The following is a 23,471-nucleotide window of genomic DNA, read 5'->3' as shown; positions in this document are numbered from 1 at the left end:
ATCCCAGGACAGGGTACATACAGTATAACAATACAATAGGAAATTAACAATAGCTTCAACTAAAATTTGTTAAACATTACACAGACATAAAAAGCAGCAGGTGAACAAATAAAACGGACAATATCAGTTCAACATTAAGCATTGTGGTGGTCAAACTAATCCACTGCTAAATAGGGACCCAAGGGCCCTCTCCTCCACACCCAAGCTCTTATTGTGCCCCCCACTTCAGTAGGAGAGTCATCAGCATACAAAATTGGGAGAAAACCCCCTTCCTGGCTTCTTTTGAAAGGAATTCACTGATGGAAGAAACTAGTGTGGGATGAGTGTTGGTCAGTGTTCAAACTATTAGCCACTGTTGAACACAGATGAGATAGTAAGCCACATTTCTCTTTGTTGGTTGCTTTCCTGTTGTTTGGGACAGTTGCTTCTTTATCTGAGAACCCTCCACACTGACAGGAGAAAGAAAGCAGTGTTTCTAAATAAAGCCACCACAGAATGTAAATAAAGCTTGGTGCTGGCTTTTATTCAAATATAAAATTGAATTAGTCTCTCTCTTTTATATAATAGAGTTGAGAATGAGGGGATGTTTCCTTTTGTTTACTAATGGAGCTATTAGAAAGATATTGAATCATGCTGGCTTTCAGATTGACTGAGAACCAAGCAGAGAGGAATCAATAATACCCTCCTAAAACTTCCTGGAGTGCTTTTTAATACCCCACCCTCATCGGGTGGAATCTGTAATGTGAAGATGAGGGATCTGAAATGGAAATAGTATCTTAAATTGGAATAGTGCTGTTCTGATAGGCAAGCATTCAACAGTTTCCTGCACAGTCTCATTTGCTGTCATAGTGGCACAATACTTGCTAATGCCACTTACATTTGTGCCTTTGAACTGGCAGCCCAGCCTCTGACCTATAGTGTCCCGATCGAGGAAAGTAATAGTACCGCCTTTGTTAGACCACACCAGGAATACTGCGTCCAGTTCTAGACGCCAAAATTTAAGAAGGATATAGACAAGCTGGAATGTGTGCAGAAGAGGGCAACCAAGATAATCAAGGGTTAGGAAACCAAGTCTTATGAGGAACAGTTGAGGGAGCTGAGTATGTTAACCTGGAAAAGAGGAGACTGAGAGGAGATATGATAGTCATCTTCAAATATCTGAAGGGTTGTCACATGGAAGATGGAGCAAGCTTGTTTTTTCCTGCTTCAGAGTGTAGGACTTGAACCAATGGCTTCAAGTTACAAGAAAAGAGATTCTGACAACATCAGGAAGAACATTTTGACAGTAAGAGCTGTTCAACTGTTGAATGGACTCAGGAGGTGGTGGCTTATCCTTCCTGGGAGGTTTTTAAGCAGAGGTTGGATAGCCATCTGCCATGGATGCTTGAGTTGAGATTCCTGCATTGCAGGGGCTTGAACTAGATGAACCTCAGGATCCCTTCCAACTCCACAATTCTATGATTATGAAAAACCCAGGTTTGGAGCTGACTGCAAGCCACAAAGCTCAACAATTTATTGCTATAAAACTTGGGTGGTGAGGAGCAGGGCGTAAGTTGCTTGAAGTAAGCTGTCCATGGGGAGGAGAGTTTAACATTAGATATTCTAATTATGCAGAAGCCGCTGCTTCAGTTTTGAGTGGCCCCATCTTGCTTCCAAACTGATAGGCACAGGACCACCCAAGTTTGAATTTGGAGGGATTGAAGATTAATTCTCCACCTATCTTCCTTTTCAGGCTGTTGATGTGCTACAAATGACTTACAGGAACCCTGCACTCTCTGGCTAGTTGTGGGAGATATGTAGTCAAATCTAACAATGCATATTCTTACTAGTTAGCATGTGGAAAGGTTAAGACCTTAGAGTTGTATTGCTGATAGGTGGACTCAGAGCATAGTAATGTAATTAGTAGAGAAGGCTCTATGTCATGGGTAGGCAAACTAAGGCCCAGGGGCCAGATCTGGCCCATTCGCCTTCTAAATCTGGCCCGTGGACGGTCCAGGAATCAGCATGTTTTACATGAGTAGAATGTGTCCATTTAATTAAAATGCACCTCTGGGTTATTTGTGGGGCATAGGAATTCGTTCATTTTATTTTATTTTTCAAAATATAGTCCGGCCCCCCACAAGGTCTGAGGGACAGTGGACCGCCCCCCTGCTGAAAAAGTTTGCTGACCCCTGCTCTGTGTGATGTCATTTTCCCTCCTCTGCTGGGAGAAGAAGCAAAAGAAGTATTTCCTGTTCCTTCTCCCCTTCTCTCTCTTCAACCATGCTTTAAACACAAGTATTTTACCTGCATTTATTTTTAATGTTGTTGCTGCTAAGGATGAATGCATTACTATGAGTAAAATATATGTTTTAAACTTACTTTTCAGTTTGTAGACTGTTTCTTTGATAAACAGGGTAACAAAAGGACAGCTCAGCCTAACAGCTGATTCTTATGCTTTCAATTAAACTGCATAACTCTATTTAAAAAGGTAAAGGGACCCCTGACCATTAGGTCCAGTCGTGACCGACTCTGGGGTTGCGGCGCTCATTTCGCTTTATTGGCCGAGGGAGCCGGCGTACAGCTTCCGGGTCATGTGGCCAGCATGACTAAGCCGCTTCTGGTGAACCAGAGCAGCGCACGGAAATGCCGTTTACCTACCTGCCGGAGCGGTACCTATTTATCTACTTTGACGTGCTTTCGAACTGCTAGGTTGGCAGGAGCAGGGACCAAGCAACGGGAGCTCACCCCGTCACAGGGATTCGAACCGCCGACCTTCTGATCGGCAAGTCCTGGGCTCTGTGGTTTAACCCACAGTGCCACCCGTATAACTCTATTTAGCCCCATGCTTTTAAACTTAAGTGGTAAGCTCATCCTTTTGCCTGTTAACCTACTCACGTGGGTCTGTAGGGGGATAAAATATAGTTAATTATATTCCCTTACCTACTAAATAAAACCCATCACTAGTAAAAAATTTTGTGGTCTGCAAATATTCATGGGCTATTTGCCCCGCTCCTGCCAAGGTTGCTTTGACATCACTGTTCCACAACTCCCCCAGCAGTTCCTCTTTGTGTGCCTTATTCAGGAGTAGCTTAATGGCCCATGCAGATGCACTAATGCTGCACCTTTTTGTTTTACAAAGAACAAACGACTGAGACTAGAACTTCCTGCAATCTGGAGTGTATACTCAGCTGCCATCCATTTCATTTAGTTTGAGCTCCCACAATTAAAAAGTACCAGGTGTTCGCTTCTTGGATTTAACGCTGCTCCTCTCTAACAACATCTGGCGTAATTTCAACATTGCTAAGATTTCTTCCAAGGGTATTGTAGTGACAGATGTCTGGCGATGCTTGTAGCAGGTATGGAACTGAAGGGTCTAGAAATTGAATTGAGCAAAGGGAGTTACAGAATGAGGGCATGGGACATGATTCATGTTACAGAACGATCTCGTTTCAGAAGGGTCAGAAAGGCACCAACAAAGTAACCCATATTAGGCATAATTATGTACATTATTCGTCAACAGATGCAGTGTGTTTCTGTCCTATAACTTAGGAGCTAATTATTGATCCCAGAAGGAGTTTGAGTGAGGGGTACCACCTCCTCAATCTCCAGCAGTCACTAATAAGGCCAGCAGCTTTTGAAATGCCATGTTTGAATGATGTCTAGCTCTAGCTAGCCAAACTTATGATTACATTTTGATGTGTTAATTTTTTTTGATACATGGTCAGGCAAAGGAATCAATGACATAAGCTTTTATTATAGTACTAATGTATCTTATGTGGACAGCAAACAAAGAGCACCATACTTCTGTTTCGTTTCTGTTTTTTTAAAGGCATTTGAACTTTTTCAGATTACAGGATAATTTACTCCACAATTCATTTTTGTTTTATAATTTTTCGGTCATCTTCTTCCTGCTTGGTAAGACGAAGCCTTCTTGCAGGCCCGCATTACTTCTGAATTCTTAAATGAGACATTTCCTTGATGTTTTCTAGGCATTACATTAAATGTTGTTTATTGGGGGGCAGGGAGTGTATGGCAAGACACGATGTGGCCTTATTCCACCCTAAACTCCATATACCTCTTTTACGCCTAACAAACAAAATGGATGTTTAGTTCACACAGCAAGTAAAATAATATGTCTACTGGACCAGCTAATGTCCAAAATAGAAGCTGGATGTTGCTGGACCACTCCTCTTCCCATCATCTCTGGGTGTGGAGGTCAAGTTAAATGATGGGGGGAATAATACTTTTGGTGTAGCTCACTGGATTTTTATATTAGATTTTGTACTTCTGGTGATGATTTCCCTTGAAAAATAGTGTTATGCTTAGAAGCTGGAACATGTTGAGATCCTTCTATGTTTTTAGACATTGTGACTGTCCAAGCCTGTTTTGGCTGGGCTTTGCTATATAGGGACTATAAAACTTTTAAATTTTTAAAATTGTTTTACCTATAATTTTGTTTTATTTGTTTTGTAAACCACTTTGAAGGTTTTGGGTTGTTGTTTTTTTACAGTAAAGCAGTGTAAATATTTTATGAAAAAATAATTTATGCTGCAAACCACCTGTAATCTTCAGATGAAGGACAGTTTATAAATTCAATAAATAAATAAATCAAGCAAGCAAGCATGCAGTTATGAAGCAATTGGGGTGTGGAGTCAGGGTAGTATGAGAGTCTTCATCTCATGTTATAGCATTCTTTGTAGGTGAGGGAGAATGTTTTGCAAACTTATTTTAAGGCTTTTCTTCATTTTCATCAAGTAGGGAGCCTGTGATTGCCAGGAATTTTATAACCTCATTTATGCCATCTCGCAAAATGGAAAAAGAAAAAGAAATGAAAGCTTGTGAAGGACACACGCTGTTCCTATAAAAGAGCACTCTTATTCGCTACATTTAACTGTAGAGTCATTGGACTATCTTCCCAGATCACAGCCTCAATGAATTTTCTATCAAACAAAGGGAAGAGTCTGATGGCACAAAACAAACACATTTCTGTCCACAGTCGGATGCACACAATTGGCTGTTTCATTGCAGTTACTGAAAACAATACAGTGGTACCTCGGGTTAAGAACTTAATTCGTTCTGGAGGTCCGTTCTTAACCTGAAATTGTTCTTAACCTGAGGTACCACTTTAGCTAATGGGACCTCCCGCCGCCACCATGCTGCTGCTGCGCGATTTCTGTTCTCATCCTGAAGCAAAGTTCTTAACCCGAGGTACTATTTTTGGGTTAGCGGAGTCTGTAACCTGAAGCGTCTGTAACCTGAAGCGTCTGTAACCCGAGGTACCACTGTATTATCTAAGAGAGGGTGATTGGCTGGGAATTGCACTGTCACAAAAAGCAGCTCCACCCATCCCTGGAGTGGATTATCATCTCTCTTTAAATGACATTTTAAGAACTAAGTGTGACAAATAAGCATTTAAATAAACGAAATAATTAAGTTATGCTTGAAAAAATACTTTTAAAAAGGTAGAAAGCCACCTAAAGTTTGTGGGGGAGCATGATGGGATTTTCAGATGTGTGTTTGAATCTCTGATAAGTATGTCAGATGCATTGTAAAGCTGTGGGGAAGTCATGGAAGAAGAAACAGTAGCAAGTCATGTGAATGCAACTACTGTTTTCTCTTCTTTGTAACGGGGTTGTTTTTTTCATTTTCACATTTAAGCTGTTTAACATGGTTGCATTAAGATATATTTTTGTTTAGATTAGAGCATATATGCAATAATTACATAAAATTAAAAACATAAATAAAACAATACACTCAGATAACGATTTATGAAAATATGAACAAAGTTGTGTCAAAGTTTACCAAATTTATTACAGTTATATCACATATGAAATGATTTATAGTAATGTGTATTGCTTAGATTGGTGATCAAAAGTAAAAGGTATTTTATATCAAAAACAATTCGAATTTATAGGTATTTACAGTGGTACCTTGGGTTACATACGCTTCAGGTTACAGACTCCACTAACCCAGAAATAAGTGCTTCAGGTTAAGAACTTTGCTTCAGGATGAGAACAGAAATCATGATCCGGCGGCCCGGCGACAGCAGGAGGCCCCATTAGCTAAAGTGGTGCTTCAGGTTAAGAACAGTTTCAGGTTAAGAACGGACCTCGGGAGCGAATTAAGTACTTAACCTGAGGTATCTATATATGGGACGTGGGTGGCGCTGTGGGTTAAACCACAGAGCCTAGGGCTTGCGGATCAGAAGGTCGGCGGTTCGAATCCCCGCAACAGGGTGAGTTCCTGCTGCTCGGTCCCTGCTCCTGCCAACCTAGCAGTTCGAAAGCATGTCAAAGTGCAAGTAGATAAATAGGTACCGCTCCGTCGGGAAGGTAAACAGCGTTTCCGTGCGCTGCTCTGGTTCATCAGAAGCGGCTTAGTCATGCTGGCCACATGACCTGGAAGTTGTCTGTGGACAAACGCCGGCTCCCTCGGCCAATAAAGTGAGATGAGCACCGCAACCCCAGAGTCGGTCACGACTGGACCTAATGGTCAGGGGTCCCTTTACCTTTTTATAGGAAGGGGGAGAAGGAAAAATATGTACTTCACGCACACCAGACTGTGCTATAAACTATGGGTACATTTCTACCATATGCCTTGTGACTTTATTGATTACACAAATAACACCAGTCTGCATAAAAATTGTCATGTTTCTTTTGGCCTCTTGCTACTTTTAGGTTTTGTGTCAGTTTTTCCAATAATGGTGTTTGCCTAATTGCATTAGCCACCTGTTTTCTAATGTCAGGGCATTTTGTAGAATAGAAGTTCCAGTCCTAACCACTGAGGTTTACTGATGAACATGTGTGTTAAAAATCTCAGGACATTTTACACCCAACACTAGACATTGATCGACTGATTGATTGGATTTACACTGGTGCATATGTGCATACAGTTTTTTAGAAATCCTATTTTACTAAATTTCTAGATCATCCATCAGGGCAGTTTACAATATTCAGATAAAATAAATAAACCAATTAATACAACCAAACAGTTAAAACGATAATGCCTTCAGAAGAGACCTTGATTCAAGTGGCCCTACCTTGTAAAATTACACTATTTAGTTTTATGTGGCTGTGTTTTGTTTTTATTGTGTTGTATGTTTTAATTATTTGTAACCCAACCCCCCCCCTCCCCACCACCGTTGAAAGTCCATTGTTGGATTTAGAGGCATATATGTGCAAAGACTGTAAATATTATAAGCTAATAAGAAGTCATGTAACATTCAGTGGTTTTATATTAGATAAGTTTCCTGCAGCAATTGCTGAAAAGACAGATTAATATTGCATTTTAACTGAGCACTCTCTATTCCATTAACACTTTCTATTCCAAAGACACTTTCTTTCCCTGAAACACAGGGTTTTTTTGCATCCTTTTGCTGTCTAAACACTGTCTAATGGAGTTACACAACATTTAAAAAGACAAATCTGCTTTCTTTTTCTCCTCTATGTGTGCAGTAGCTCTGATTTCACCGTGTGTCAGAAATAAGCACACTCTGATTTTGCCAGCACTTTGGGGCTTAAAAATAACAACCAGTGCCTTCACCTGCTGTGGAAAAACCACTAGCCAGCCATAGGTTAGGGCAGATCAGTGTGCTAGCAAGTGGGGGAAGGTGATGTGTGCAGATTGAGAGGAGAATCTTCAGTGACACCTCCGCCAAGAATAGCACACTCTTGGCATCCCTTATGTGCACCAGTAATCCGTTCAAAGCTCCACAGGCTGCTTATCAAGGATGGATGCTCCTCTCTCTGGCTGTCTCTGTGCCAAGCATCTTTGAATAACACAACCTCTAGCACTAAGGAAAGACCCAAAATCCTCACTGGTACTTAAATGCTAGAACTGTGGACAGAGTCATTTTTATTAGTTGATTTTTCTTCTCTAGCTTTATTAAATGTACTTGCATCTTAACAGAATCACAATAAAGTTTCATTTTCTGAGGTATGGAAGGAAGTTCAGTAATCTACAACGTAATAAGAGCTCTTGCTTGTTGGGAGGAACATCCATCTTTAATATTTTATTGTGTTTTGTATATACGGAAGAGGAAATGTCATGGGTTGAGGTGCAACCGAAACTGAGAAGCTTTCAGGAGTTCTGAGTTTTTCTTACTAATTTTTAAAGTTTTATTAATGTGCTCAACAACAAAAAACTACACTCCCTTACACACACACAAAATATGTGTGAGAAAAAAATACAAAAACAATATAATAAGGACCACTTCACTTGAACTTGTCACAACTAATCTTTACATTAACCTTATTTACACACTTAATAACTTATCTATCTATATCTGTATCTCTCTCTATATATATATCTACACACATACACACACTCTTAAAGAATATATTATGTCCTATGGTAAAAACCTTATAAAAATCAAAGTTGTCAAATCATTCAGTTGCAGAGATGAATCACAGGAAATACCTTTATTCACAACATTGCTTTGTTGTTGTTTTAATGCTCTCCATATTTTCAGGATAGTAGGGGATGCTGAGGATGGTAGATTTTGCGTATCTTTCTCATAAAGTGTATTCTGCACTCTATTATTTATCTATTCTTAGAAGTGATTGGTTTGTAATCAGAGCAAGATAGACAGATAGATAGATAGATAGATAGATAGATAGAATCAGTCCTATATAGTAGATCTTGAAAAATAGTTGAGGTGGTACAGGGAATATTAGAAGCACTGAAATATGTAAAGTACATAAAAGGTAACAAAAGCAAATATTGAATTTACTGGTAGCTGCAAGACCAGGTATGGGAAAGCCCAATCTGCTCCATTAAAGCATGAATGCTTGCAGAAAGTTTGGTACTTAAACTGTCAAACCTTATAAACTTATCACAAATCACTAGTTAAGTTTTTAACTCTTTTGATTATTTAATTTCTATATTACTTAATGTATTCAAAATATCTCTAAGCAGTGTACAAAAAACTGAAGCACCAACAGATAACAAAGTATTACAAAAATACACAGGTACATCCACCCAATCCAAATAACTTTATTGTATTAGCCATTGATCATGGCAAATCTGAATCAAAAATAAATACAAGCAAAAGGGATGTCGTGCTATTTAGATCTCTGCATCTTCCTTGCAGTTCACTGCTATATTGTCAAGAGTCTTCTTTCTGATCTTTTTGGCCTCCAAAGCAAAAAGGGCAACTTTATGAGTCACTGAAACGTTTACATCACTAAGAAGCCATAGGACCTTCTCTGCCAGGGAGAGACATCTTCCCTGTACGGATGGTAAGGTGAGAAATCACCTCCTGCAGCTGCCCACATATTCTTTGTATGGTACCCTTTTATATCGTCTATCTAGGACGGTGGAGGGCATAACTTGAAAATGCAGCTCAGTAAAAGGAAATTTTAAGTGAGGCTGGCTGGAGATTCGACAGGTAACTGGCTCTAAAATGGACCGTTTTTAGAAGGGGGAACCAAGGAGAGCGTTTAGAGGATTTGACTGCTTGCAGATCACGTAGTGATTCTGTCCAGTGGCACCAATCCCTTAACTGGCGTTTGTCTGTGGATATAATCTCCTCTAGCTTATGGAAATAATAAGAGTTCAAATAACGTTGGGTGTTACATTTCCACCATTGGCTGTTCTCCAATTCCAAATAGCACAGGGCTGGCGAGCTCTCGCAAGGCATGGAGGACAGTCTTTTCAGGTAATTAAATCTGGTGCAATCAGCTCTTGCGGTTAACGTTGGCCATCCAGCTTCCATGCGTAAGAGTGCAGCTGCCGTTCCCTTGGGTAGGGAAAACAATCTCTTGAGAAATTGGTTTTGCACCATCTCTAGCCCTTTAATAGCACTCTCATCCTCACCCCAGATTTCAACTCCATAAAGCATTTGAGGGATCACTTTACTGCCAATTATTTTTCTGCTCTTTGTGAAGTCAAACTTCATCAGAGCCCCCATCTCTCTCTTCCTTATAAAATGTGAAATAAAAATGTTACATTAATACAAAATTAAGGTAAAAGGTAAAGGTACCCCTGCCCATGCGGGCCAGTCGTGTCCGACTCTAGGGTTGCGTGCTCATCTCGCTCTAGAGGCCGTGAGCCGGCGCCGTCCGAAGACACTTCCGGGTCACGTGGCCAGCATGACGAAGCTGCTCTGGCGAGCCAGCACCAGCGCAGCATACGGAAACGCCATTTACCTTCCCGCTATAAAGCGGTACCTATTTATCTACTTGCACTTAAGAGTGCTTTCGAACTGCTAGGTGGGCAGGAGCTGGGACCGAACGACGGGAGCTCACCCCGCCGCAGGGATTCGAACCACCAACCATACGATCAGCAAGTCCTAGGCACTGAGGTTTTACCCACAGCGCCACCCGCGTCCCCAATACAAAATTACTAATACATATAAATCAATATCAGCTCATTTTCCTTCAGACAAACCCTTGCTCTCAGCCTCTGGGTTCTCACCCAGGGTCCAAACAAACTCTCAGCTCACCTACAGAAGTCTCACAATGAGAAGAGTTCCTAAAACAGCAGACATCACTCTAGTCTCTCACTCTAGACTTGCTTTTTATTGGCAGGCCCAAGGTGGATGGTACTTGCTCAGGCTGCCCACAGCCGTATCCCATTTAGCTGCACTCTTCACATCCATTTCCAGGTACAGCAGGTTTGTTGAGTTTCCCAAGGGGTCCAAATAATGGGGAAAGGGCCCCCCTCTATACACAACTCTTTCTTCATCCTCTGTCCTTCATCCTCCTCAAGCTGCTTTTGAGACCACAGGAGTTCACTCGTGTTTAAATGTAATGAATCGGCTCAATATCATAAAGATAATTGTTTTAACTTGTTGTATTAGGTGCCATAAATAAGTCACACTCAGACTCCAGCACCTGCCTTTCATGCAGAAGTAGGCTGGCTCTTGATTAAAATGAAGGCTACATGTGGCATTGCAATTTCATAAACATATTATATGGGATCAGATGAATGGCTGGTAAAACAGGCATATATTCCCTCAAGTAGAATGGAAAACCAAAGTGGCATTATTTATTGTCTAGCACAGGTGTGCCATCTACCCATACTACTGTTGGGCAAAAAATAACTAAGGGGCAAATTATATGAAGGCTAAATGTAGAATATATAGGTAAAGCAGCAACAATTTAAATTATCTCATAGCTACTTCCTTATTTTTTTTAATCAATTGATTTAAAGTTAGTTTTCCAACCCAATAACACTGCAAAACATGTTAAACATGTACTTTGGAAACTGTACATCACTGAGGACTAATTTTACACCTGACATTTTGCCTTTAGTTTAAGAAATAAAGCATGGACAACATTGTATTGGGATTATGCTTGTGTCTATTTTTACATTGTGTTGAGGAGCATCACACAGACTGAAACAATGAAAATACATTCCCTGATACTAGTTTGAAGTTAACTGGTATTAAGTCCAGAATAGTATTGGAGGTACTGAATTGCATGGTTGTATTTCAGAGTAATAGAGGGACATCTCCACTGTTTAGCAGTCAGATTCTTGTCTAGTCTTGGCTGGCAGCGCACAGCAATCCAGTTAAGGTTCCTTAACAAAAGCCTCTGGAAAGAGATTCCGATGGTTCCTAGTCAGAAGCAGAGGGACTGCCCCAGCTGATCACTTCCCTGCTTGCACTGCAGTCCTGGAAAGCCTCTCTAAGAAGATTTGCAATGTACAGATGTCAAAGGCAATTAATTCTGCGGCCGTCTGTTGGTATTATTAGAAGAGCAGGAAGGGGAGCTTTCCTGGAGATTTCCCCCCTTTATCTTGCCCATCAAAATTGTCGAATGACTGTTTTACGAATTTGGTGGATTGCTAACTTTTGTATTAAATTTAGAACAGAAATAGAACTGTATAGAATAAGTGCTTTTTATAGAGATTTCTTCCTTACTCTCTGACTGGCTCTCTGATGTTACATGGAGCCATTAGCCCAGACAAATGTAATAAGGTGACACGAGCCTATTTCAGACTGTTTCCCTCTAAAGTTAATTGATGGAAGCTGCCTGCCTTCCAGTTCAGTGGCTTTATTCCCAGGAGTAAAGGAGTGCAGCTGTGGGTGTTGTGCCAAGTGCTTGCATTGCCCAAGAGTCAGAAGAATATACTTCCAAAACCATCTAATTTATCTAATAACACCCTGAGTAGCTTTTGTTGAAGCCAGCGTTGTCAGGGTATTAGCTCGATATTTTGGCTAGATACAAGTGTGCAAGCTTCACAGGTGTGGACTAAGCAGACTCACATAGGTAGCTGTTGGCAAAACCCAGTCACTTGCATCTCAATGGTTATTTTCTGGTAATGCTAATGGAAAAATTACATTTTAAAAATCATGGGAGGATTTCAATTTCATTTTTGTGATAGGGTGAAAAACTATAGCTCATTAGTAGAGAAAATGTTTGCATGAAGAAAGTCCCTAGTCTCTGCCACCTCTAGCTTTATAAAGGGGTCAGATTGGAAGAATCTCTACCAGAGTCCCTGGAGAGCAGCTGCCAGTCAGAGGAGACAGTACCAGTGTAGAAGAACAACAGTTTGGTCTCCTACAAGGTAGCTTCCTACCCTTGGCATACCTTGCTCTATCCTGATCCTCAGTTTAAAAAGGTAAAGGTACCCCTGCCCGTACGGGCCAGTCTTGCCAGACTCTAGGGTTGTGCGCTCATCTCACTCTATAGGCCAGGAGCCAGCGCTGTCCGCAGACACTTCCGGGTCACGTGGCCAGCGTGACAAGCTGCATCTGGCGAGCCAGCACAGCACATGGAACACCGTTTACCTTCCCGCTGGTAAGCGGTCCCTATTTATCTACTTGCATCCAGAGGTGCTTTCGAACTGCTAGGTTGGCAGGCGCTGGGACCAACGACGGGAGCACACCCCGCCGCGGGGATTCGAACCGCCGACCTTTCGATCGGCAAGTCCTAGGCGCTGAGGCTTTAACCCACAGCGCCATCCACGTCCCTGATCCTCAGTTTAGCTTTCCATAATGACCTGAACTGTGACTGTTCTCAAATAGCATATATTCTCTGCCAAAACATTTATTTTTGATGCCACATATTCTGAACTGGCAAGGGGCAACTTGCAGCTTTAGGAGCATGTGACTCAGTAGGAATTGGTGTATTGCCTCCCTCCCCCCACCACCATTGCCAGTCTACAGGCAAATGAGGAGAAAATGGCATTTGTGGCACCTGAAGGGTCTTTTGAGAAAAGAACAAGGAGCGCTAGGCTTCCTTAAATGCCTAAGGAAGCCTACTGCTCCTTGTTCTTTTCTCAAAAGACCCTTCAGGTCATCTACCTGTATGAACAGGGCTCTGCACTTTTTATTATTTTTAGTATTCCACTATATATGGTAGGTATAAGGCAGGTCTGCTTCCAAACACGCTTACAATCAAAAGTTTGCCAGAAAGGAGAGAACAGAAGGACAGGCAAGAGCAAGCAGGGATGAATGAGAGAAAGTGTAGCATGTTTAGATTTCGTTGCAGTTGAGGATAGCTAGTTGTGGGTGTAATCAAGGGATAATACAAAAGTTGGGGTTTTGTGGGCTGCTTTGAAGGAAGAGAGACTAATGGAGAAGACTTCACACAAGAAGGAATGGGATCGGGTCATTAAAACCTTGTTCCTTTTTGTATTTTTAATAATCAGGTTCTGTTACTTTAGTATGAAAGCCACCCAGGATGTGTGTGTGTGTGTGTGTGTGTGTGTGCACGCGCATGCACACACAACACACACACACTGCTTAATTTATACATTCAGATTTTATAATTTGGCTTGCCTTTACATCAGATTTGTGGATGGGTGGCTACATATATTTATTTGTTGACTATTTTGTTGATTTATTTGTAGCCCTTTTCTCAAGAGCCTCCTGAGTCTATCACAGTTCTTAACACAGCATGCATGAGATGAAATAGCAACAAACTGTGATAGTTTTCAGGGACACAGGAGTTCATTGTAAATATGCACACACAGATACACCTCAGCTAAATAAAGCGATTCATTTTATAAATCTGTGGTTGCATTTTGAGCATGCTGGAAATGAGCTGGGAAGAGCATGTCAGAGTGCATTCATTTTTGCTGATGGATGTGGAGAGCCAGCATCTTGCTGTGTGCTAAATGGTATCCAAGGATTTGCCTAGTGCCAGGAAAAACCAGCCCAAAGACTCTGTAATATCCCATGCTAGTCGTGCTTCATTAGTGTGCATATTACTGAGCTTTGAAGTCACTGCGTGGGTAGTCGGCACAACTGCTGATGCTGAGAAAGGGCTCGTGTTGATGGCATTTAAGTTAAAGGGCTAGAACTTGACTCTTGACAGGATATCATTTGGTGGATATTGTTGGTATTTTATTTTTAACCCTATGTTTAAGTCCCGTATTTTTCCATGTATAAGACGAGTTTTTTTGCTAAATAAAAAAAAGTAAAAGAATGAGGGTCGTCTTGTACACGGAATATGGGCATCCAGGGGGATTTTTTAAATATTTAAGCATATGTCCAGGATTTTGGCTTGGGCGGGCTGAGGCGGTCCCTCCTGCTGCCGTCCCCCCTTTCTCCTCCCCCTCCGGGCTGCATGCTGGCGACTGGCTCCTGAAGCGACTGGCTGGTTCGACCACCGGAGCAAGAGCAGCTGCCACTGCTGCTGCTGAGAGCTGCCTCAGCTACCTGTCCTTGCCCTTCTTTCCTTCCCCCCCCCCCTTCCCCTCTCAAACTCCCACCCTGCCCCCAGCCCACTCACCACCTTCCTCAGCTCAGTTTGCTCAATGGCCTGGCCTGGCGCAGAGTGGGCACTGCCTTCCCCCAGCTCTCCTGCCTGGGAGCCTCCTTCGCCTCGCTTCCCCGCAGCAGCAGCTGCCACCGAGGGGGAGCATGCGGTGCCCCAGCTGCTGCCTTTGCTTCTGCACCGCGGTGCACTGCATGCAGCCCATGCTGGAAACTTTGAAGGAGATTGCCCCCAAAAAGATTAACCTGCCACCGCAGATCAAAAAAATAAGGGTAGTCTTATACATGGAAAAATACGGTAACTTACATAAACATGAAATGCTAAAAATTGAAATAGCCAGGAGATTTAGCATATGCACTTAAGTTATAAATCTCTTTATGTAATGACACTCCAGATTTACAGTTTCAAAAGGCTGCTTGTTGGCAAAAGCAATCATCTGGGAAGCACTGAGTAAAGTGGCTTTATAACGGGACTAAGAAGGGCTGTAGCTCAATGGTAGTGCACCTACATTGTGCCAGATTCCCAGATTCAGTCCTCAGCATCTCCAAGTAGGGCTGGAAAAGACTTCCTCTCCGAATTCCTGGAGACCTGCTGCCAGTCAGTGTCATCAGTACTGAGCAAAATGGACCAGTGACCTGACTCAGCATATGGCAGCTTCAAATGATTCTAATGGGTGCAAAGCCACGGTTGTTACTACTCAAGAGTGTAAGGTGTCAGGGTAGGGGTGGGTTACTGAGCTCTAAGACATTTGGACAGAGATTTTTTTCTATCTTACCATAATCACTGTTTCAATTTCCATGTTGTTGCTATAAGGGAAAACTTGTGTTTAGGCTGCAAAGTGTTATACACCATAATAAATCAGATATGTACTTCGTGCAGATTTGTGCACAGTTGTACTTGTGGCCATGTTGGGATCTTTCTAGTAGGTCCACGTCTACCTCTAAGCAGACTGGAACATATGGCAGATCTTACTCCAAGGGAAAGATTGCAGTAAATAGATGTGCATACGCTGAGGATAACATTTGATGCTTAGAATCAGTAGTGGAGTATTCAGATTGCCCCACATTTATTATTACAGCCTTAATACTTATTATTACCCTGTTAATTCAGTATTGAAATTAGTAGTAGTATCCAAATACTTGCAGATGGGATTGCTGAAAGAATAGTGGTTTGCCTAGTGGCCACCTAGTGCATTAAAAGCAACTGAGTTTTGCATTGTGGACTTGCTGGTTCACATCTGAGAGTCTTGGACACTATTCTCCATTAGATCTCATTTGCCCATGCCAGTAACACCAAAAAGAAAAAAAGTACAGTGGTGCCCCGCAAGACAAACGCCTCGCAAGACGGAAAACCCGCTAGACAAAAGGGTTTTCCGTTTTGGAGGTGCTTCGCAAAACGAATTTCCCTATGGGCTTGCTTCGCAAGACGACAGCCCATAGGGAAATCTCCGGGACAGTGGGGAAGCGCAGCGCGTCTTCCCCACTGTCCTCGGACCTCCTCCGAAGCCGGGCGGCGGGGCGGGAACACCTCCCCCCGACGCCGGGCTTCGGAACGATGCTCCGAAGCCGGGCGGCGGGGAGGGAACACCTCCTCCCGACGCCCGGCTTCGGAACGATGCTCCGAAGCCGGGCGGCGGGGAGGGAACACCTCCCCCCGACGCCCGGCTTCGGAACGATGCTCCGAAGCCGGGCGGCGGGGAGGGAACACCTTCTGAAGGCCGGCGGGGGGCAAAAGTCTTTGTCCCCCCTGCCTGCCTTCCCGGGGGCTTTTAAATCGCCCCGGGACAGCGGAGAAGTTCCCCGCTGTCCCGGGGCTTTTTAAAATGCTGGCGGGCGGCAGCGGAGGCTTCGCTCCCACCCGCCCGCCAGCATTTTAAGATCGCCCCGGACAGCGGAGAAGTCCTCCGCTGTCCCGGGGTTTTTTAAAATGCTGGGGGTGGGAAGAAAAGCCCTTGTCCCCCCCCCCCAGCCTTCAGAAGAGGTCGGGGGACAGACTGTCCCCGGAACTGGTCTGAAGGCGGTTTCCATAGGAACGCATTAATTGATTTTCAATGCATTCCTATGGGAAACCGTGCATCGCAAGACGAAAAACTCGCAAGACGAAGAGACTTGCGGAACGAATTAATTTCGTCTTGCGAGGCACCACTGTATGCTAGTGATCTAGCTCTGCAGTGGGTTATGTGGCGATTTTGGGGGAGGGTAACAAAGAGAGCAAGCTGAACAATGCAGCCTTTCAAAAGAAAAAGACCAGCCCTTAAAGGCCAGCTTTTTCTTTCGACGTTCTTCTTAGGAAAGATGAGACAAAGGACTAGTACTATTTGTTTTCAGTTTGGGGGCAAAATGTACCTTCCTATTTTAGTTAATATTGTCCTGTGTGATTCTGTGTTGTGGAACTTGCCAATTACCTTATTAGCAGAAAAATGATTTTCCCAATTCTATTTTCTCTTCCAGTAATTGCCCTTCATTTTTGGCGGCTGCTTTAGCCCGTGCGACAGCCGATGAAGTCCTCCAGAGTGATCTTTCGGCACATTACTTGCCCAAGCTTGAGGATAGCCCCGATGGGATCATACGTAAGTGCCTGATATACAGTATCTTTTTGTAAAGCACTTTGAGGTTTTTGCAGTCAAGTAGTGTATAAATGTTATGAAATAAATAAAATCCCAGAACATGATGAAATGTCAGTCCATCTGCTTAATTACCAACTCCGAGTCTCTCCACTCCTTTTGGCTTTGATGCCATGGAGCATGATGCTTAACTTGCCCCCCCCCCAGCAAAGAACAGGAACAGCATTGCAAGCAGAATCCTCTGATTTGCATCTTACCTTTGGACAGTTGTTTATGGGGTGGCATCCATTGTGACTATTTCAGGAGCCCTGCCCTAGGCTGTTCTAAGGGATATATTGTGTTTCTTCTTGTTCCACACATTATTCTCTTCTCACCTCCCCAGAAAATTCAGGAGAATTTCAGAGGGATCATTGTTGTTGTGACATTTGCAACACAATGTCTTTCTTTTCAAAGGCAATCTTTTAAAAAGCAAAAGAAACTTTCCCTTTTTACTTGTTTGTATTTATGATGCAGCAAAACTTTCCATCCTCCAGCCCTATGCTGTAATTCATTCTGAGTTGTGCTGACTAAGCTCCCTCTGCGGGCTCCCCAGAACGCTTGTTACAATGAAAGATAGCATCTCATAGGAGAAGCTGACAGGGTGTTTGTTGTTCAGCCTGGAAAATATATTGTCATCCTTCCCTCCTTTGCATTTGCTTAAAATATAAAAAATTAAGTTCATGTGTTATTTACAGCAGAGGCTAATACTGCCTATACTTTGCCCTCATTTGTAGGTCTTTCTGCCTTTCCCAATCCTGTGCAGGTGAATGAAGCAGATTTGTCATTGTTCTGGCTGAGCAGCCCTCATTAGTTCCAAATTGAGATCTGTTAAAACTTGCATAAATATTTGACAGTCTCCAAGGAAATGTTGACATTTTTCAAACTAATCACTCTACACAGAATATTTGAGAGAGCTGGAAATTCCTTGCAGCTGCCCCATTTAGAATGTCTTTAAGCTTGTAATGTACAGAGCCCAACACGCTAATATATCAGTTAGCAGAATGAGAACATGGGTCAGCACCAGTGACTGTGGCAGAATCATATGCAGAGGGCAGTGGCTCAGATACAGGATTGAGCAGGCTGGGATTTCCTATCTCCCTTGGCATACAGCTTCTTGGTGACTTAAGGCAAGCTGTGAGCCTTAATTTCCAATTTGTATGTTGGAAATAAGTCCTGCTTTGTCTTGAGAAGAGGAACTCCGAAGCATTTCTGCACTATAAATGTATGGTGATTCCATAAATTACTTAAGCTAGTTTCTAAAATACAAAAAGGATTCTTAAAGAATTGGAGGTTCTTAGGAGGACTTCCTAAAGACTGAGCGAGTTACCATGTGGCTTCTTCTGAGAGCCTTGACCTTCCTCTCTTTTTTTGATGGCTTTAGGAATGAACCTGAAAGTTATACAAGTCTCAACTGAATTAATGATGGCATAATCACAATCCTTGTTTCATATTGATTTTAATACTTTGTATTATATTTATATTGAACTCAAGGAATATTCAAAACAAAAAAATTCCTTCCAGTAGCACCTTAAAGACCACCTTAAAGTTAGTTCTTGGTATGAGCTTTCGTGTGCATGCACACTTCTTCAGATACCTCACCAAGGAATATTCAGCCTCACCAAGCAATATTCAGCTAGCTTAATGAACTCATCAGCTTTCAGTTGCAAACAGCCGCATAACCACTCCAGCAGCTTTGAATTTTGTCAAAAGAATATGCAAATCTACCATTGGAAATGGGTCACAAATTTGCTTTCCTTCCTTCACATGTCCCGTTTTTGCAGCAGTTGTCAGCTAGCCAATTCCCATTGTTGGGTAAAATGGCTGGGCTGGGTCTCCTTCTGTAACTGATGCAATTAAGCAGCACTTCCAGCCCTGATGGTTCCCAGGCAGCAGGGGGAAGATGAAATGGTGCATGACATAGGCAGGATGACAGCTGACTCAGCCCTAGCTTGGCACTGCAACATTAACGATTGATGAGTAATTTTCAGCTGCACGGGGGTGGATAGCCTGTTGAGGGCTCTTTTCTTAAAAAAATCTGAAGCAGTAATTATTGATGATGCTAACACTGTGTGTGTTATCCACAGGGGGCTGCGTTTAAAGTTTCAGCACAGCAAATGGGCACCTTCCTTCAGAGGGGTTTTCTGAAATGTGCAGAGCTGCAGGAAAGACAGTGCCTTCTTCCTCCGGGGTATCGGGTGGGGAAGCTCTGCAACCAATGTGGTGTTTCACTTGTGGGGGTGGCAACTGCCTAGACTAGAGGAGCGGGCAAATCACCATGTGGTTTGCTCTGATGACTTTTGATGTCGGAATATTCACTACCTGCTGCCAGGAAACCCCATTGGGGTTGGAGCTAGAAAGTGAGGAGAATGGAAATGAGCAACTGGTTCCTCAGTGGTGACTACATTAGAGATGTATCAGGCTGGAGAGCTGCCAAGGAAGTCTGCCTGATTAACTATTTGCTTCAGGATTGGCAGACACCAGACAGCTGGTTCTGGTCAGTGTTTTGCAGCTGAGATGCAACCCAAAAGACATATTGCTAATCCTAGAAGTTCAGAATTATGTAGCAGCCGGTTAAAATCAGATTGGAAAATAAATTTGGATAAATGAACTAAGTGGCTAGAAGCAGACTTGAATCGTAGTGTTTGGTTTGATAGCTCATGTTCTGACCCATCACACCAAATTGTTCATTACCCCAGCGTTGTGTTTGAGAGCTCACCTGGTCCATAGCTAACAAGGAATTATATGCAGGCAAATAAGCATGCTGGCAGCGGGATGGACTCTGTCCTCCTCTGCAGCCACCATGGAAACATGTAGTCCCCTCCCCCCTGCTGCCCAGACTACTACTTTTTTGGACTTATTTACAAAGTTAGATTAGAGGTTACTTCTGTCAAGTGACAAAGGCATGCAGTTTCCCCTGGCTACTTTTGGTGGATAAATCATGCCTACTTAAGGTTCATTTTAAGATCATGAAAGCACAACAGAAGGTAGACTGTGCAAATACTACTGGGGACCTCGCTAGTTGTGTAAAGGGATCTCTGCATACGATCTGTAGAGTGGGACTGGAAATTAGTATGTAGTTTTGTTTGCTACAAGCACCTGACATAGTGTTGATACATTTGAAAATTTCAATAAAACATAGACAGAAAAGAGGTTATCTGTTTAGGGGTGAGGAACCTGGGGTCGTCCAGATGTTGCTGGACTAAGCTGGGAGTCCATCAATATCTGGGGGGGGCACAGGTTTCCCACCCCACCACTGGAAGTTCCTGGTCAGCACAATGATGCTTCTTATTTCAGCAGAGACCACATGTCCACTCTTCTCTTCTCTTGTATCCGGTCTCTTAGAGGTAGAAACAGTGAAGCTGGCTCGTACAGTGTTCAGCAAACTCCATGAGGTTTGCAGCAGCTGGGTAAAGGACTTTCCCCTCCAGCCAAAGCCCCACCGTTACTACGAAACATCCATTCATGCCATTAAGAACATGCGCCGCAAGATGGAAGACAAACACGTCTGCATTCCAGACTTCAACACCCTCTTCAACATTGAGGTAAAGAGCTTTTTGAGGAAAGGAAAATGGACGGGAGGCAGCTAGGACACAGTTATCAAACCTCTGGTGGGACAAGAGCCAACAGATCCCTGGTGTGTTCTGAGACAGAAAGAAATTGGCACTTGCTGTACCCACAGATAAGCGTAGTGATGTCGATGTAGCTAATGACTGTCCAATCAGAGAACAGAGAAACATCACCAAACCAGCAACCCAGTTGCAACCACTTAATCAGTTGTTGTCGGCTGCAGAATAGTCAAGTCACCTAGCTCTTTATTGAGTGTGGCTTTTGTCCCCCAACCCCAGTTAAAATGCCAGCAGCTGAAGCTGTTTGCCTGTGCTATTTGATGAATATAATAAGAGCCCGCTGGATCAGGCCAGTGGCCCATCTAGTCCAGCATCCTGTTCTCACGGCGGCCAGCCAGATGCCAGTGGGAAACCAGCAAGCAGGATTCAAGCACAAGAGCACTCTCCCCGTTTGTGGTTTCCAGCAACTGGTATTCAGAAACATTGCTTCCTCCAACTGTGGATGCAGAGCATGGCCATCATGGCTAGATAGCCCTTTTCTCTATGAATTTGTTTAATCCTCTTTTAAAACTATCCAGGTTGGTGGCCTTTCTCAGCCTCGTTCTCAGATCATATCAATGCCCTTCTCTTGGCAGGATCAAGAGGAGCAGGCCTATTTTGCAGTATTTGATGGCCATGGAGGAGTGGATGCTGCCATTTATGCTTCCATCCACCTCCACGTGAACCTGGTGCACCAAGAGATGTTCCAGCATGACCCTGCAGAGGCACTGTGCAAAGCCTTCCAAGTGACGGATGAACGCTTTGTGCAGAAGGCAGCCAGAGAGGTGAATGAGCAACATTAATTCGGGTGAGGGTGGAGGTTAATTCTGAAAAATCTGCTCAACAGTCATTTGAGCCTATCTAAATGGCCTCCCCTGAGGAGTGGGGATTAAAGGGGTTTGGACAAAGCTTTCTTCCTGGGGCAGCTGTTTGTGCCATGAGATCTGCAACAGGGAGCACTTCTGCAGCCAGCCACAGAATAAACAGTTGTTACCTGGAGCAACTTGTGGTACAGGTTAATCTTCCAAATCTTCTAAAGGCTGTGTGTTTCAGTGGAAGGGTCGTTCAAGCTGGGGGGAAGAGTCCTCAGAGAATTACTTCCACTTTATTGGGGCTATTTCACATTCTCTGCAGTGTTTTGATTAATATGCCAGGATATGCAGAGGCACAACTCAGAACTGCACATTAGTGCATTAGAGCAACTTAGTAAAATCTTTGCTTGTTACTCCATAGGCTTCAAGTATACAATAATAATAATAATTTTATTTATATGCTGCCCATCTGACAGTAAATAGTCCATCAATCCAACTACCTGTTTAGTTCACAGTCTAGCTGCAGTTGAGATGTGTGTTTGAAAATGCCTGAAGCAGCTTCTGCCTGTCTATAGCAAGACTAAGGCTCTGTTTTCTCCCTAGAGCTTGCGGTGTGGGACCACAGGTGTTGTGACGTTCATCCGAGGGAACATGCTGTATGTGGCCTGGCTGGGAGACTCCCAGGTGATGCTTGTCAGGGGGGGCCAAGCAGTGGAGCTGATGAAACCTCATAAACCGGATCGTGAGGTGAGCCTTCCCTGGGATAATGGCAGAGTAGATGGTTTTCTAGCTCCACAGGAAGGGAAACAGGTGTGGTGGTCACTGCACCATTTATATAAAAGCATTTCTAAGCAACTTTGGAACAAATACAAGATCATAAGAAGATAAACAGTAAAACAGTATTAGAAAAAACACACCCCAAAACAAACCATAGTCAAATGGTTCAGTTTTTTGTGCCAGGAAAAGCAGAAGAAAAAGATGTGTCTTTTGAAGCAACTGATGGATGATGGCAGTCCCTCTGTTCTTCTGATTTGGGTCCTGTCAGACCCTCACTGTCCAGTTGCCTACTAGCTACTGTAGTTAGCCATTACAGTGGTACCTCGGGTTAAGTACTTAATTCGTTCCGGAGGTCCGTACTTAACCTGAAACTGTTCTTAACCTGAAGCACCACTTTAGCCAATGGGGCCTCCTGCTGCTGCCACGCCGCTGGAGCACAATTTCTGTTCTCATGCTGAAGCAAAGTTCTTAACCTGAAGCACGATTTCTGGGTTAGCGGAGTCTGTAACCTGAAGCGTATGTAACCTGAAGCGTCTGTAACCCGAGGTACCACTGTAATTTAGGGCCAACATATTTCTACTTCAGAGGGAAATGGATGAAAATTGCCACAGCAAGTAAATTGTAGTGTGTGAGAGCGAGAGAAAGCATGCACTGAAATATTTAGGAGAATCCCCAGCGTCAGCCTTTGACCAGCTTATGTGTTCCCTTCTGGTTTAGGATGAGAAGAAGCGCATTGAGGCCCTCGGAGGCTGCGTGGTCTGGTTTGGGGCTTGGCGAGTCAATGGGAGTCTGTCTGTCTCCAGAGCCATTGGTAGGAAACTGAAATCCTGTCTTCTGGTCTATTTTATTTTTCCTTCTTCATTTTCTTTCCTTATTAGCCCCTATGAGTTTTAGTGACTAAATATAGTTTCTAAATTGGCTGTGACTTCCCAGCCAAGGGATACTGTAATCACAGTGAAAGATCCAGTGAAAACGTCTGCTCAGAGTGCTGTAGTAGCGAACAAGGCAAATTCAGCACTGGGAT

The 23,471-nt window shown here is 43.2% G+C and overlaps 1 protein-coding gene across 2 annotated transcripts in view; it reads left to right on the top strand.

Moving 5' to 3' along the window:
• PPM1E (protein phosphatase, Mg2+/Mn2+ dependent 1E) overlaps positions 1 to 23,471 on the top strand; it is a 91,992-nt gene that overhangs the window by 61,863 nt on the left and 6,658 nt on the right. For both annotated transcript variants that reach the window (XM_028707742.2, XM_077919526.1), the window contains exons 2-6: positions 17,102 to 17,220; positions 20,596 to 20,795; positions 21,455 to 21,643; positions 22,274 to 22,417; positions 23,165 to 23,258. In XM_028707742.2, coding sequence (XP_028563575.2) covers positions 17,102 to 17,220; positions 20,596 to 20,795; positions 21,455 to 21,643; positions 22,274 to 22,417; positions 23,165 to 23,258 — 746 coding nt within the window. The remainder of the gene's footprint in view (positions 1 to 17,101; positions 17,221 to 20,595; positions 20,796 to 21,454; positions 21,644 to 22,273; positions 22,418 to 23,164; positions 23,259 to 23,471) is intronic.

The sequence above is a fragment of the Podarcis muralis genome, chromosome 15, assembly GCF_964188315.1.
Source record: "Podarcis muralis chromosome 15, rPodMur119.hap1.1, whole genome shotgun sequence".
Lineage (NCBI taxonomy): Eukaryota > Metazoa > Chordata > Lepidosauria > Squamata > Lacertidae > Podarcis > Podarcis muralis.
This window is presented reverse-complemented; position numbering and strand designations above follow the sequence as displayed.